Source organism: Eurypyga helias, unplaced genomic scaffold (genome assembly GCF_000690775.1).
Source record: "Eurypyga helias isolate BGI_N326 unplaced genomic scaffold, ASM69077v1 scaffold3764, whole genome shotgun sequence".
NCBI lineage: Eukaryota > Metazoa > Chordata > Aves > Eurypygiformes > Eurypygidae > Eurypyga > Eurypyga helias.
In genome coordinates this window covers 2,364-20,093 of record NW_010245518.1, presented here as the reverse complement: position 1 = coordinate 20,093, position 17,730 = coordinate 2,364, and the positions used below count along the sequence as shown (strand labels likewise).

At 39.4% G+C, this 17,730-nt stretch overlaps 1 protein-coding gene across 1 annotated transcript in view; it reads right to left on the bottom strand.

Annotated features, from left to right (window-relative positions):
- The window catches only part of EVC2 (Ellis van Creveld syndrome 2), a gene marked incomplete at its 5' end in the record, with an annotated part of 75,175 nt that extends 57,811 nt beyond the window's left edge, over positions 1–17,364 (bottom strand). Inside the window, 6 exons of the mRNA XM_010150092.1 lie at positions 1,122–1,184; positions 2,234–2,343; positions 4,385–4,571; positions 8,997–9,062; positions 10,194–10,354; positions 17,310–17,364. Of these exons, the coding sequence (XP_010148394.1) occupies positions 1,122–1,184; positions 2,234–2,343; positions 4,385–4,571; positions 8,997–9,062; positions 10,194–10,354; positions 17,310–17,364 (642 nt within the window). The remainder of the gene's footprint in view (positions 1–1,121; positions 1,185–2,233; positions 2,344–4,384; positions 4,572–8,996; positions 9,063–10,193; positions 10,355–17,309) is intronic.
- Positions 17,365–17,730: the final 366 nt, after the last annotated feature.

Here is a 17,730-nt window from a genome sequence, read left to right as displayed (position 1 = left end):
AAGGATAGTAATAGATTGCAGGAATTTTCATGGTGGGATGAGACCAATGTAGCTTACAGTTTTAGCTTACACATCACCAACTGCTGCAGACCAATTCACAATGAACTCTACAGAAATGCATCTATTTTCCTAACCCAGTCAGTTACTGCACTGCTTATTCTTTTAAGACGAAGAATTTCCAAAAAATACATTTACTGTAATTCCAAACATAATTCTTAGCTATACAAATGTCCAATCCTTTTAAATCTTACTAGATTTTTATCCAGGAACAATGAGTTCTCTAGCTCATGCACAGATTTACTTTATAACATATTTAATTCTGGCTTTCATTTTAACAGAATGGGTACCTGATCTTCCATTATGAGAAAGCCAAGTATGGACTCAGATCTATTACACTAATAGAAGCTAAGAGGGCAGAAGATCCTCAGCAGAAGAGAATACTGGAACAAGAGGCCCCTGTGCCAAATCTCCAAACAGATTACTGATTTGAAAGGTGGAGGAAACCCATGGGACAGGCCAATGGAAGAAATGAGAAGTCTAGTCTTCAGGACCTCTTAAGGCAAACCCCATCCACATGAACTTTAGATTTCAAATTATATCACCATGGCAAAAATATTCTGGGGTGAAACAAACCATTTTTTTCTGCTTGAACACAAAAATCAGAGTGTTCTTGCCAACCAAGCCACAGCTTCCTAAAGAAAAAGACTCCTTGCAACACAGCAGCATGTCAAGTTAATGAAGGGCTGAGGGACAAAACCAAGTTTGGTGAAGAGATCACTGTAGCAATGAAACTGATGGATGCAGTGGGGAGTTCTCTAATAGGAAATTACCTAGAAGAATAACATTGTTTGCTGCTATCAATGTAATTTTGAAGGTTTATTTGGCCTCTTAGAAACCATGTTAATTCAGAAGCCAAGAACAGGAAATCATACTGGAAGGATGACTAGGTAAAAAAACTAAACTAACTAAAATAACTAAACAAGCCATGCCTCTCTTACTGCAGTTCTAGCTGAGTGATGAGATATAAGTACGTAAGTACATCCTTAGCTCCTAGGATTTAGTTTAGATTGTCCGTAAGTTTAAGCAGGAGAGTCAATATAAGAACAAATCATAGTGTTTACCTTGGTCTTTTCTTTTTCAGTTATGGTGAACAATGCTGTCAATGATACGAGGTGTGTTTTATTCTGAGAGAAAGATAAAAATATTACATGTATTAAAAAAATTAGTAGAATCAACTGGCAAACAGCCCAGAGTCTCTAGAAAAGCTTTTCCTTAGAAGATAAGATATACTTCTCATTAGGCTTAAAGCTGAAATAAATCCGACAGGAAAACGCAGTGTACTTTGGGGTAACATTAACAGACATGGAAGCAGCTGCTCTGTGGGATACACTCCTAATTACAGAGGCATATTCCAGTGCTCCCAGAATTACTTTTTTCCATGCCTATAAAATCTGGGTTGACTGAAAATGCACAGAACATGAGCCAAAGTCAGTGTGTATGTCCAAAGTTGAAGCATATGTCTCTAGTCTTATGACTCCCCGTTTTTTTCAAGTCTTGCTCTCTACCACTCTAGTACCATTCTCATGCACATTTAATATTTTTTCCTCTAAAACAAAGAAGACACAGCAGTTGAAATTAAAATATATCTGCAAGTTCTAATTACATGCAATTATGAAAACCACAGAAAAAAATATCAAGTCATATTTAAGAATTGGAAAATTTTACTTCGGAAGAAACTACTTGTCCTGCCCCCTTAGTCCTACCTCCTACTCAAAGCTGGGCTAACTCCAGCATTAGACCCATTCAGTTATTCTTTATCCAGCAAGTTATTCTATATCCAGCAAGTTATTCTGTGCTGTAGCTTGTTTTTTTGATTAAAAAAAAATATTTTCTGATAAAAATATGGAAAAACTTTCAATCTCTACAGGAATCACACATAAAATAAACACTCCATTATTTCCAGAATACATAGATAAACTGGACAGAAATACAAAAAATAAAGAGAAGAGCTACAGGACAACACACAAACATACTTCAACTATATAAGGAAGTCTAGGAATTCCTAAGCTATGAAGAACAGCTTAGGTATTTACAAATTCATGGTAAGCAATCAGGGAGCCTAAGAACCTCATGTCATTAAATCCGGGCCTCATTTCTTAGGCAGACAGGAACGACCTTGTAGAGTTTTTTAATAAAAATTGTGAAGAACAAAATAAAATTGTAAAGGAAATACCTGTGATGAACTCCTGAAAGTTAGCTTTGCAGGCAATGTCAAGACCCTGCCATCCCACATCTCTTTTGCATCAAGAAGCGCAGAATAATTGATTGCAAAGTACTCTCCACCTGTTAGAGAAAAAAAACCAACTGCGTATATTAAGGAGGTGAGGTACATCTACCAGTGCAACAGTGGCCTCCAAGTAACTGTGTCTGCATTTTCTTAACCAGAACAGTAGCTACATTGACTTGAAAATAACTCAGTACAGTCGCACATCTTTTATTACACAACAAGAGTGGGTCTGAATCTCTGAAGAGTTGAGCACCCAGCCAAGCTCAGCTGCAGTTACAGATGTTTGCAAGATTTGAAAAGCAAGTTCAGTATGAATAAAACATCTGAGATTTTTAGGTTACTCTTTAGAGTCTGCTTCCTCACCAGCAGAAGTGCTCTCCTAGGAACCAAGCTGCAGCAAGCTCACAATGCTGACTTCAAGGGAATTCAGCAGAGGAGGCAGCCAGAGCATAGTCCTGAGAGGAGAGACGTGGATAGATTTGCTCTTTTCCCAGGAAAATTTCTCAAAGATCCCTAGGGAAGGCTTGGGACAGCACTGGAGCTTTTCCTTTCCAACAGAGCATCCAGAGTAGACAGCTCCTGGCTACATGAGCACAACAACATCCTTTGTATCTGCTGCCTCTAATAACTCAAGCAAATTTGGCCCAGAATCATCTGTAAAGTGCATTAAACGACACCTCAAGCTATTGAAAAGCATGTTTTGATTGACACTAAAATTCAGCATGAGTTTTTTTAATTTAAAATGGACAGCCTACATTATAATCACTAACTGGTTGGTTCTTCTCCCACTGAAACCAAAGAGAAATCTGACTGAGATTTCACATGAATTTTGATTCACAGTGCACTGCAACACTGAAAAATATTTATGGCTAGCATGCGGTGTGACAGTACGTGTAGGCATAGCCCTTCTCCCCAGGCCTAGTACAAGGTACAGGCTGAGTCCAGGACTGACACAGTAATGACCAAAACTTAAGCTATGCAGAAATTCGTTCAGCTGGATTTTCTTCCACTTCAGTGTTCTTCATCCTGGTTTGTGCAATGTATATCAGCTGGGAAAGCTAGCTTCAGTTCCAGACTCAGTAATTATGAATAAATTAAATAACTGCTCCAACCTGGTTTACTAGATTAGCTCTGCAGGCCCTTCTTCTATTCTTTCTCAGGGATCCTTCTTTCTTATGAATCTCTGTTGAGACCCAGCAATTCCCTGATATTTTGAAAAAAACCCAGCCCTATAAACAATGCCACTACTCACACTGCTGTTATTAGAAATGAAGTCTGGCTATCCATTTGCAATCAGACAGCAGCCCCAGGACTACCTATTTCCCTTTCCTATTTGGAAATATTTCACTAGTAAAACACTACCGTAACCCTAGATAGTTCAACCATAAACTGGTATTACTGAACACTTTGGAAGCTCCAAGAGAAATAAGACTCTCAAAACCCAGCTGCTAATTTTCTGTGTGCTTGCTTTTAGAAAAAGGAAGAGAAAGAAATCAAGAAAGGTAAAATCTTATGTATGTGCAATGATCTAACTGCTACAAAAGGAACAGACTGACTCTGAGAGTGAAACAAGTTTATCTCTATATTGCTCGCTTTGATTTTACAACCTGCTCGGTCTGGGGAGAATGGATGCTGAGCACTGTCTTCTTTCTGATGAATCAACTTGCCTGCTTGCATGGCCTTTTGCAATTCAAGTGTACCTCAATACCTCAGCAAGCCAATCTGCTACCCTTGTCCCAAGAAGGAAGACTCATCACACTGATGAAATTGGCTTGTGTAGCAGCTTTTAAAAATATCTAAAATGAAGAAATAACTATCGTGAAAGATTCTGTTTCATTCTGATGGCAGTTACTTTTACAGAGTACAGGGGCTCACTTCTGTGCCTGGGAGAACAGAAGCAATCCAAAGGTGGGTGCCAAAATGTGAATTAATAAGAATTTTAAACTGCAGCACAAAACCCTTCCCACAGTTCACCTGTATTAATTGATAATTGGAGAATTTACACCACCGAAAATAAGTAAGTAAATAAATGTCATGATTTGAACAGATGCTCCTCCACATGTGTAAGCAGGAGTACTTCCCTGCAGATTTTCTTACCTTGCAAGAATCTTTTCCTGTATATCTGCATACCATCTGTGGTCTTATTACCACCGTTTTTTTGAACATGTAGACCAGTGATATTGTCCAGCAGGGTGAGATCTGTAATGTTTGTTGAGAGCAGTGTGTTGGTGTTATTAATCAGAAGATTAATGTATGCAGTTTGAGGGTCATGCTCAACATCCACCTGAAAACAGAAATATTAATAGTCATAGTAATGGCACAAAATGACTCTATGTGCATCATAACAGCAAAATTCATAGTCCTGTTTACTAGTAAAAGTTCATTATATGTGTAAACTTATTTTCTGAAGGCATTTGGAGCAACCTGCAAATGGCACTACACCCAGTTAGATCGCAAGTTCCCAAGGAGAATCTTTAGGATGTCAAGCTGTTGCTTGGAGACAAAGGGACAGAAAGCCAAAAGTTGGAAACCCAGCTCAAGCAGAGCCAGAAGTGAAAACAAGGATCTGAATATCCCCATGATACCTCACACAACACAGAAGCGCATCATAACTTTATAACCAGAGTCTGGAAAATTCGTAACTTTGAACTTCGGTACCACAAGGATGTTTCTTCTGCAAGCTGCCCTCACTACATATTCATTATCGCTCTGCAGTTTTAATCTCTATTTCTTTTTTTTTCACAGCAACCCCACTCTCTGAAGGGTGCCAGCTGCATCAATTCACCCTTCCCTGGGAGGGCTGATGGAGTGACAGAGACATGAAGTTCATGGCTTTGCTTCCAGTTAGTGGTGAATTCACAAGCTAATCACCAATGCCTCACAACACGCACTCATGATTTTATTTATTTATTCCATTAGGTCGTTAACTCTCATTGAGTAATTATACCCTCTAAATTTTAAGCATGAAGTTGCTTACCTCCAAATTGTCTCCCCCTATAACTCTCATTAAGCCAGAATTGCCTGAAACTTTATCAGGTCTATAATATACTGGCCTGTAGTATACCCATGATGGTATACCAAGCTTCTAATAATGACACCAAATTAGCAGTTATTTAATTGTCCAAAGTATGATTGAGGCCGAGTCTTTCCCTTTTTACCTCCTCCTTTCTCAGAAATGTCTACTCTGTGTCTGGACACCAGCAAACTAAAAATAATAAGGCAGCACTCACAGAAACGAGTTCTAAAATCATGAATTGTGATAGATTTCAGAAATGGCACCAGAGTTCATGGCAGCCACAACAGCCACATATGCAGCTATGATTTTACTGTGCAACACTGACCACTCCATTTCATACTAGTTCAGTATAGAATATTCTATTTAAGTGACAATAATTAAAGTTCAAATCTGTTTATATAACTAACTCTCCTTGGTATACGGCATTAAATTTTCTGAACTCATTGCAGCAAGTTCAATCTCAATTGTATTAAACAAATCCTAAAGAGGAGAAATCCTAACTATCCATTTTACCAGATTCTGCAAATAATTGTCATCACATATAAAAATAGGTATAATCATATTTGTGAGGAAAGCATTACCAATCTCACCTCAACATTTCTGAGACTTAAAATCACCAAATATTAAAAATGTGATATGTTTTGGGCAAATTTTCTCTCTCCTTGTTTCTCAACTGGCATGATGCAGGCAACATCCCTTTCAACCTTTCATGTGCACTCACAAAGGCTAGAAACATGCTTTAAAAAACACCTCATAGCCACATAAAGAAAATCTAAAGCCACAAAGCAGAGACCCTGACCCAATCACCAAAACATTAAAACACACCTTGAAAGGTTCAAGATTCAAGCTGCACAAGCTGTATAATAATGCTCCACAGTAAGCGTGGATGGGCTTGTGCAGAGAAACACGCATGCACTAGCAAAAGAGGGTGCTGGGGAGCAGGGGAAAATTAGGAAAACATTTGCTCCCTTTATTTTCCTATACCTTTCCTTTCTCTTCTGTGAAATGAATGCAAAAAATGAGGATTTCAGACTCTCTTCCTGTGCTTCTAATCAGGCACAAATATATTCCTTTACTTTTGGGGAGAAGGCAAGTAATTTACAGTAATTTAGATAAATTCCTACAAAGAAAGAGGCAGAGAAAGTAGCATGCGTATATTCACAGGCAGGTGAGGGAATATGGCAGCATTAGTCTTCTCCTCCCCCTAGGCAGAAAATTTAATGTACACTCCCACACACTGTTCATTCTCTTTCTCCAACCAATTCTGCGCTTTCTCTAATTTTGCTTCATTTAACAAAATTCTTAATTCGGTGACTAAATAACGCAACTTTTCAGAGGTATCCCAACTGTACTATCTCCTACCATAATCTTCCTCAGGTGGCCAAAAGGCCACATCTGCTGCATTTCTGATTAATATTAAACAAATGTTTTGCATTCTTTATTTTGGACTGGTAGTCAGTTTTAAGCTAAACTGCAAAGGGGTGCAGAGAATTCGTGTGTTTTTCCTGATAGCACTGGAGAAAGCAGGAGATGAGAATCCAGCAGTAGGGAAGCTGTTGGGTTTCACCTCTCCTAGAAAGAACCCATACATCATTGGGATCAGCTGCCACTGGCTATCTCTTTTAAGTTGCTCCTCTATTTGCCTGAAGATTTTTTTTCTTGCCTTTCAAGAAGACGACTACATGGCCAACCACCTAGAGGAAGTGAACCCAATGGCAGCCACTGATGATGTGTAAATGCTTATTCCATTTTCCTCTCTGCTGCTGAAGCAATGTCACTTCAGGTACCTCGAAGAGTGAAATGAAAGTACCACAGCAAGAGCAAGGACATGCAAGGAGACCAGAGGTGGAAGAAATTGCCATGGAAGGAAAAAAGTATCTTCAGGAATAAATTAGAACAACTAGGAATGTGAAAGGATGAAAAAAATTAAGGAAGTTTGTGTCACAGATGATCTGAAATGCAAGAATGCTTAGGAGATTGAGAAATGAGGCAGGTAAATGTCTTAAAAACCAAACAGTCAAATTTAAAGATTTATTTCAGCTCTGCCAAAGATTATTGTCATTATGAAGTACTATCACATATGTGTTCGTATCATACTATGGAATGAAGCTCTTAAAAGGAGCATGTTTCTGGAAAGAAGGGACTGGACCCTGGAAGCACAGCTAAAATGTAAACACCCCAGTTTCAATCAGGGTGTTCCTTTGATAAGGTGTTGGAAAAACCCTGCCTGTACGAAGTAAACATATGTTATCTCCGTGCTCTGAGGAGCCACTCATGGTAGGAGAAGGAAAATGTGCAAAATTCACTTTTTTTCTCATTTAAAACAGCTAAAGACCACCATATGGCCAGTCTGCCTCTTAGCAGGAAAGCATCTGTTCAGACAAATTAGGACTGAAGTAGATGACAAGGTAAGCAAAGGAAAATAAAATGTGAACTGCATTTGAAGGTAGAAGACAATCACATATAATTGCTGTAGTTTTCAGTAATTTACAACTAATAGCACTGCATAATTATTTTCAGATAAGCCTAGCATCTACAACACACTAACTTTGATCTTGTACAGCAGGATTTCACATTTTTTAATGAGCCTGTGTGAGGCTGTGCTATGAATAGCAGAAAAGACCAACATGTAACTGTCTCAAACTCTCTTTCTGAGAAGTTCCAATATAAAAACTGGGAATCTGCAGCCGAAAGAGCAGAAGACTCTGTGTTACTCTTTCTTATGCCTGAAATGTCCACTCTTCAGCCTCATTAATTATGATATACAGCCATTTCAATAACAACATTATACGTAACTAGTGCCATGAGATGTAATGTATATTCATTATTCTCTATGCAAATGATCTGGTGCAGGTCATAATGTCACCTCTTCCGTACTGGTTACTGAACACTCTACCCTCATATGCAGCATTTCAGTGGCTGAACTCATATTCATCTTGAAGTGAGATGCACTTTCTCTTTCCAAGGGAGAGGTAAGATGAACTGTCCCTAATTATAAAAATTCAGACTTGCTTCATCCAGGGTAAAAAATCAAAAGCCAGGGGTGGGGGTGAGAAGTAAAAATAATAGTCTAGGTCAACCTATCAACCTATGCCACATGAAGTAAAAACAAAATGGAAGGTTTAAAATTTCCTTATAGTAGGGAGGATGGCTCCTCCTAAGCATTTTACATGCCAAATGAAACCTTTTTTTCCACTAAATACTGTGCTGTAGCTGAGTCCCACTGAATATGCATGCAGACTATAGCACGCTGGCTCTTCCAGGGCTATGTGATAGGATGCCCAAAGACACAGTGGGCATCGCAGGGCTCAGTGCCCCACCCTTCGAAAAGAGTCCATACTTGACATGGCTGAGCCAGGAGAGTATTTCAGAAGGCTTATCTCATCCAGTAAAGCAGTTTGTCTCCATCTCTACCCAGCCTTACTGCTGATTTCTAGAGTACACGGGGCTTTGCCCATTTACAGTTTTACAAATTCACACTAAGGTATTTAATCTGACCACAATCCAAAAACCCCTGAAGTCTGAGGAAAAGATTTCATTTACTTCCTTCAGTTTTTAATCAACGCTGCAAAACTGCCTCCTTCTTACAGAGGGTGCGACCATCTTAACATCCAAATGGACATTCTCCCAAACACTCAGCCTGGGCACAACTCTGTTTCCACTTCTTAAAGGACATTAGAGTACAAAACTTACCACACCACATTTCTGTAGGGTTATTCCAAATCCAGAAGACACTGACATATCGGACACATCTTCAGGCTATGGAAAAAGAGGGAAAGTCTACATAGTGTATGAAAATACCATAACTCACAAACTGCAGCACAAGTTAAATCATGTAAATAATGAAACAAGAAAAAAAAATATATATTAATCGCCTTCAAGCTTAAGAGCTTTGTTATCCCAACAGTTATTCCCACAAGCAACTATTAGTATCTTAATTGACATATTCATCTTTTGGCTTTCACATTTCCCTAGCAAAATACACTATGTACCAAGTTTATCAGAGTCTATGGATGCGTTTCATTATGGTGTATCAAAATTTACACAGCAACCACATAGCTGTATCTGTCACAACAATTCTTTGAAAGTCTCACAACTTGGTGTTGCTGAAGCCATCTCAAGTGAACATAAGTGAGAACATAATAAGTGAGACAGAATTAAAAATATACTAATTGCATAGTAAATTCCCAGCAACATTCAGTTTTGATACAATGTGCTTGTTTTAGTTGGGATAGAATTCATCTTCCTCACAGAAGCTAGTATGAGGCTGTGTTTGGGATTTGTGCTGAGAATGGTATTGGTAACACACTGATGGTTTTGGTTGTTTCCAAGCAATGTTTATATTAAGCCAAGGACTTTTCCGGTTTCTCATACTGCCCCTGTGTTTCCAGCTTCTTCTCTACAAGAAGCTGGTAGAGGACACAGCCAGGACAGCTGACCCAGACTGAGCAAAGGGACATTTCACGCCATAAAATAACATGCTTGGTATATAAGCTAGGCAAGTTGGCCAGGGGGGACAACTGCTGCTCAGGAACTGGCTGGGAATTGGTCAGTCAGTGGTGAGCAGTTGTATAATTTTTTTTTCCCTTTTAACTCCTTTTTTTCCATTACATATTATTATCATTATTAGTAATAGTATATTCATTAGATATTAATAGTAGTAGCATCATTATTTTATTTCATTTATTTTCAATTATTAAACTGTTCTTATCTCAACTGACAAGTTCTCTTATCTTTTTCCTCCAATTCTCTCCCCCATCCCACTGAGGGAGAGGGGGAAAAGTGAGCAAGCAGCTGTATGGTGCTCAGTTGCTGACTCAGGCTAAACCACAACATATAATTGCTAGAATCCTTACAGATATTAGAAGTGGCAAACCATCTTTTACTGACCAGCTGGTGATTAACAGAAGACTCTCGTTTGAACAAAATTTTCTTTGTCCATGAGGGTACCAAACCAAACACCGAATGGCTCCACTGACTGTCGGAAGCTGCAGAAGTCAAGAGGCGGTGAGGGGCTTCAGTTGCTTGGATGACCGGAGGTAAGAGAATTCCTGAAAAAGAAGGGAACACTGTGCATTAGAGCTGCAGCTGGGTTCCTCTAAAGCAGCCACTTGGTGCAGATTCCAGCCAGGGATGGGACTCGCGGTACACGGTACTCTGTGTGCACACAGCAACCAGCACACTCTCCCTCAAAGCAATCAATATGGGTAACAGAGACATGAGACCTGACAGGAAACAGAGATGGGATTTGCCCCACAGAACCCAGCAGGAGTTAGAACAAAGCTGCTTCCTACCTAGGGAACTCACATATACCCCACAAAAATCTTCTTGCCATTTAAACATAAAGCATCTCATGCATGAATTAAAGCCTTAAATCATCCAATAGTATTTTCAAAAAATACTTCTCAGTGGAGTAAGGGTCTCAATTACATTTCAACTGAATTGGAGTGCCATCAAATCAAATGTTCCTCAATTTAATAATTAGCAATATAAATGCTAGCTTATACTTCCATTTTTATGAAAGATTAATCCATGGTATCACACAAAACTGCAAGAATAGTTCTGAAAACGTAACATCACTTTCATCTACAAAAGTAAAAGCACCTATGATATTAATACAAGGAGCTGATACTACAAAACAATAATTTAGTATACTAAACTGTCAAAAGGTATTGCTGAATGAAGAGAAAAAATGCCATGAAATTTTCAAAATTATAGTTGGCTGTCTATGTTTAAAGAAGATTTTTTTTCATTCTTTGAAAAATAGTTCTCATTTATTATTTATTTTTAAATCACGTATTTTAATCATTAGCAATATATATTCATACGAACAAAAACTCTCACTGAAAAGCAAAGACTTTTGGCACATGGCCTTTTTCTGTAAGGTTTTCATTTTAATAAAACCTATTATATGTTAATGAAATATGAAAAGCTGAAGATACTAAAATCTCATTAATGTTGAGAACCAGCATTTTTTTAAAAAGATACTGCTTTGTTGGAAGAACAACACAGAGAAACACTGTTAGCTGTAAATAGAAGAGACATGCATGCAGCATTCCAAATTGGACCCTTAAAAGGACATTCTATAAAGGGTGTTGAAGCACTGATGCACACAAATCAACAAGATTTGTGTTAACATAATGAATGAGATGCTTACAGAATCCTGATGGACCTGTGCACCTTGGGGAGCTTTACTGTCTTCCCATGCTGGAACAGCATGCTTTTTATCTGTGAGGGAGTGGTTTGTATTGAAAATTGTTGATATATAGCCCAGGAAAAGCTAGTTATTTATATTTTACGATGAGTTTTAATTCACTTCTCTAAATTTTACTTAAATACTTAAACCACTGTTAAACAATGCAACAGACTCAGACTGATTTAGGGACTGTAAAAATACCAAGATAAACTTGGTGAGAACAGCAATATGTATAATTACAATACCAAATGTCTGCATATCTTTGGTGTTGGAATTTTTTCAAGGTAGTCATGCCTGACATATTTCCGTTTCAAGACTAAGCAACAGCCCAAATCCCTCAAGATGACACCAGTGCTGAACTGTAAGTGCAGTACAGACCTGCTAGCTACCAGTCTGAGCCCACCCGGCCACGGCACTACCCTGCAGGTCCAAGTATCATACTACATCCCACCTCCAATGGCTCTAAACCTATGTTCTGACTACTGAATAAAGCCTCTTCATGGTTTTGTATAGATATATCAATCATTGAAAAAGATAATTTTGCATTTGCTGTGTCTCATATATTAACGCACTTGCCAACCAATTCCTATGGAGGTGGAGCACCAATTCTCCTTTTTATTTTCTTGCCAGACTACAGGAGATGCACTTTCCTTTATAGCAAACAGAAACCCTTATTGGAGACATGGAGCTTCTTTCTAGGGCTTGGTAAGAATCAGAAGTCAAAATGGCAACATGTATGGGCTGGTTTGAGCAACTACTGCCTTGAAAGTGCTTCTTGTTTAGCAGATTATTTCCTTCTGTATTTTGGATGAGTGAGGTCAGCCAACAAGAAGGGGGTAATTGCTTCATAAAATATCTTTTGTTCTTGTGCCCTAAGCAGCATGACATCTCCATCAGCACACCCAACTGCACTTCTTGTGTGACAGCAAATCCTGATACTCCCCTCTGGAGACTATCATGTCCACAATAACCAATTTAATTAACTGATCATGTTCTTCAACTCTGAATAAATCTCTAGATTACTAATTACACAGATGAGTCTGTTTTCAAGTTGTGCTTTGTCATCACTTACAATCCCAAGATAATGTGTCCAGCTCCCAGCAGAAGTTTTCCAGGCATGTTATTTGGCTGCTCCATCATTGGTAATTGGAGGCTGGGGAATTTGCAGGTTCTTGACATTACGATAAGCAGCCTCAACACTGATGATGATTACAAGGATACTTCTGCAAATTCACCTGTATCTTCACAGCACTCAGTAGAAGGTTTTGCTTAAACAGATTGATTCAGTGTGATGCATGTCCATACAGCAACATCTGCCTTCCTCCAGATTTCTTCTCATCCTTTCTATTAATTTTTAACAATATAGGCTGTTTTATAATATTCCGGTTTCCCTTGCCAGTAAAGCGGCACTTTTCTGTCTCATTATTTTTTGTCGTATCGACTGTCAGTTAAGTAACTTTTTCCTGATCCACATACACTTAACTGTCACTAGAACATTATACAGCTCAGTCCAGCTGACCTACAAGACTGTAACTGCTTTTCCACATAACTTGCTGCATACTCTTAACATCAAGACAACGTAATTGTATTTATCAATTCCCCTGCTGTCTCTTTTCAGATAAGGTCCTAGATGGGTTGTAGATGGCTGATGACTGCTTGAAAAGCTGGACGCTGAGTATCTGAGAAAGGACAGTACAGGCATAACACATTCAGTAATTTTCACGCCTATTCTAACTTCTGTTCTGAAATTGCTTTTTTTTAACAAACAGTTTCATCTGAGGTTGGAAAATAATAATACTTGACTCCTGAGACCTTTCGCTAACAAGGTTTCTTTTCGATATCCCACTGCACAGAAGTGCAAGCGCACCATTGTCAGAGCCCCTCCAGAAGTGCATCCCAATGCTGACACCGGCTCTGCCCCTTCCTTGCTCCTTTTCTTCTTACAGCTCCAACCTTTGGCATTTTTCTGGCTGTTTTCAGAAAAGTCATTATCAGAGCTACATGGTCTTCACTTCCATTAGTTTCTAAATGGAAACTATTCCCCCCCCCTTTTTCGACAGGAAAACTTCGCAAAGCAGGGGAACAGTTTCAGCTTTACACACAGCCCCAAGAGCGCCCCCCACAGCTGGGCTTGCCAGGCGGCCACAAAGCACTTCCCGAGTACAACGCCTCAGGCCAAAACATTTCCCAGGAGGCAAACCTGCGGAAGCCTTAATCTGGGGCTTTCCAGCAAACATCTCCAAAGATGCCAAGTGAAACAGTTCATCAAAGAAAGGCAGTAATTTCACTTTCTTTTGAGATGTGAGGCACTATCACCACCTTCAAGACAAAATTTTGTTTTCCTTCATTATCTTTTCCTTCATTTCCTTCAACTATCCACATTTTTACAATGTGCTTATCAAGTTGTTAAATATTTTATCTTACTTTTAATCAGCACATTACTAAAATGTTTTCCTATGATTTCATCCTCCATAAACCCAATATAAACAGATAGGCCGATCTCTGTCTTAAACTGTATATTCCTAGCTAATTACAAGTGCTGGTAGGTTGACTTTTTATTGAATTACAAAATGAAAACATGAAAGTAAATATTAATATAGCTGAAACAGTTGGAAGATCAGTGTAATATTTTACCATTCACATTACCATAGCATTCACTCAGTCCCACATATGCGCAGTCCACAAGACTAAGAGGTGATAAATGCACAGTTGATCAAACAGTTTCTGCTATTTAACGGTGTTAATTTTCATTCCCCAGGTAGTCATTTGCCACTCCTCAGCTTCGCATAGTGATCTTTTGTTCTTTTGGACCTCCAGCAGCCACAGTCAAGGCAGAATGACAGAATCACTAAGGTTGGAAATGACCTATAACATCACGTAGTCCATCCATCAACCCAACACTACCATACCCACTAGACCATGTTCTCAAGGCACACGCAATACACTTCAGAAGGAGAGCTCACTGCTCTCAGCTCTCGCTGCATTTACTTTGCTGCTCAGGGTGTGCAAATACAGAGAGGATCCGTCCTAGTACAAAATGCACCTAACGTGGAGACTGTGGCAACAGTAGGTCTGTGTTCATATGGGCTGGGGTGGAGGGATGGGTGTCTAAGAAAAGAAACTGTCCTCTGTGATCTGCATACTGTCCTTTGCTAAGAAGTTAGTTTTGAGTAACAACACAGACCTTCAGTGCTAAAGCCTTTACCACTGGACTAAACGGGCTGAACACGTTAGTGGCACAGAGACTGCCGTTAGAAGGGTAGGTGTAATGCTACAGTGCCTTACTTGCTCTTGCTAGAGATTAAGGTGAAGATTATTCTTGGCCATGGCAATTAAATGGGATGCATAAAATTAAAATAGTCTTGCAACAGGTTTGCAGCAAAGACTCTAGTATGTCCTTAAGGCTCCTGTACCTTTACAACACAACCTCACATGCCAAATTACAGTAGGAATGTGGAATTGACAAGTTTGTGAAATGTCAAGCTCAGAATTACAAACTACCTGGCGCCGGGAGGAAAAAAAGCAATTTAACTAAGATAGCCATTCCAATTCTTAGCTCTCAAGGGCTGCATATTTCAAGTTCCACAAAGATTTGCTTTTCCCCCCAAACTTATCAGCAACGTTTTGAATAATCTTGCTTTATTTCAGTGGGGAAGAAAAGAGTTAAATATACTTGCTTACTGTATTGTTGTTGTTGTTTGAATTATTCCCTGTCCTGAAAACCATCCTGGATACAAGATTCAATTTAAAGTCCTTTCAATTACACACAACAATGAACAGGCAAAGGTAGCAATTTGCTGTATTTCAGTTTTGAATGTTGCCATTAGCTTTTCTTGTCACAAAGTCGAAGAAACTAGGGGCATCAACAAGACAAAACAATCTACTTTCCAGACCTATTTTGAGTAAGTCAGAGCAGACGTGAACATAACTTTCAAAAATCCTGTGTTCCCCAATCACAGGGCTATTCTGGGATTGCTTTTTATCATCCAGAAATTACTTGGAAAAGTTTCCAAGAGCAACTCTGAGATCACTGTGCTGCCACAAACTGTTTCAGTTTATCACACTGCCAATGACAAAGGTTTTATGCAGAAGTTCCCTCTCACTGCTTTCATTGAGAAATTCTTCAGTAAAAAATCAAGCATCTAACATCTTGATTAAGCAAACCACTAACAACTTAGCTTTAAACATGTTAAAAATCATGTTTATTATAATGGGACAATTCTCAGTTATAAAACCAAGCATGAAATTCAATGCTTACAGCAGCCCCTCACTTAACACATACCTACATGCTAACAAAATAGCAGAGATTCAACCCCTAACAGAGAGATATTTCATGTCAAAATCCTTCAACCACCCCACATTTTTCTTTAGCACCAGAAGGTTTTTCTGAACTACATAACTGCATGTATTTCCTCTCTCAGTGGATGGTACGTTAATAATTTGCAACCTATCTGAAAGCAAGATGTGAGCAGCTAAGTCTACATTGAATAAATACAGGAAAAAACAAGGAAGCTCAGCAAATCTGAATTATTTGCCTTCGTATTTAAATTAATAAACTCATTTGTGAATTAGCCATGGCACAGGGCAAAGAAATCAGAAGCATCTTGCTAGATGACTTCTTCAGAGCCTGTAATTTCCTGGCAAATGCATGTCATGAAATCATCTCTTGGGGAACCGCAGCTGGGGGGGGAGGTCTATTTCAGACACTGCATTGCCCCTGTTAATCTTGTGTCAGGTGGCACTCTATTTATTATACACATATAAAGAAAATAAAGCCCAGAGACTCAGAGAAACGAAGTGATTTATTCAAATGTACACAAAGAACCTGTGGCAGTCAGTGCTCAGACACAGCTCCTCCAAGCTGTGACTTCTCTAAGTACTGGGGTACCCTATTTCAACCAGATTAGGCAACTACTGCTGGAGATGCTCAGTGAATCAAGTATGCTTGATACCCACTGGAAAGAGTATTAGCATCCCAGCAGCACTTCCAGACCCCCTATTTCTTGGTCCAGGACAAAGTATCTTAGTTACTCTAACTGCAGAGGTCTCTGAAAATAGCTTCAAGAATGTGTATTGCAACAGTGTTAGTAAATGCATAGAGGTTACTTCAGCTTCTGAAAAGAAACAAGGTCTTGATCAGCTTTAAGTAACACGGGTTTTCCACAACACAGAACGCTGAGCATCAGAGGGTGCTCCCCGTACTATGCCGTTATGACTAATGACGAACTGGGCTCTTGCTGAAAATGATTCAGAACAGGGTACGAACTAAGGTCTTCTCACAGCAGCTCCTCTCTAAATGTGCTATTTAGGGAGCCTAGAGCACCCTTGTTCCTAACTTATGAGCAAGCTCTTCCCTGTGGCCCAGGATCAAGAGTCTCACTGACAACAATGGGACACCACGCATGCTACCCAATCCATCCCTACCACAGGCACAGGGCTGCACTCCCAGGCAGGAATACCAATGTCATCTGGGTCCTACAGCGCTGAAGGCACGTGCCCATGGCCAGGCATGGGTGGTCAAGCCCTAGCTCTAGCTTCTCTTGCAAGCTGAGAGGGTGGAGCAAGGCCCAGTACTACTCTGGGAACCATTCAGATGATGTTAGTTGGGACCACATCTCAGGTAATAGCCCTGATGGGATGCCTCTTGAATCAGACTGTTTCATTTCTTCTCCCTCCTCTTCCTCTCTTTTCCAAATCAGAGAGCAGGTAAAACCGGGCCACAGCTCTAGTCCCCTGCCCACCTGTACATCCATGCCCTGGGGGTCCTGGTACCACACAGTGTTGAAAAGAGAGAGAAAACAGTTACATACCTGTCATTCCCAGACATCCTGTGTCTCTTTGAAGCCACAGATTATCTTTAATAACCTAAAGTTAACAGAGAGAGAGCAATTATAAAAAGGAACTGCTTTCATAAATGTCTAATATTGAACTCTTACACTGAATTTATGCTTCACAATTAGACAGAACCCTGTTACACAAAGCCTCGAGTTTCCCAAAATTAACTAACAGAAGAGATATAACAGAGCTCTAGGTCTCCCACAGCTTGGCAAACAGCATGAGGCTCTGCTGTCTCCGAGTGTAGCTACACACGCTTGGGGCTGAAATTGTACTTACACTTAATATCAGGCTGAGACTTTGTGCAAAAGGGTTTGCAACATTAGTTTGTTCTTACAAAATAATTTTTCTTGTCATTTTCAAAGGCAGCACTGAGGATATCAGAAAATCCGATCA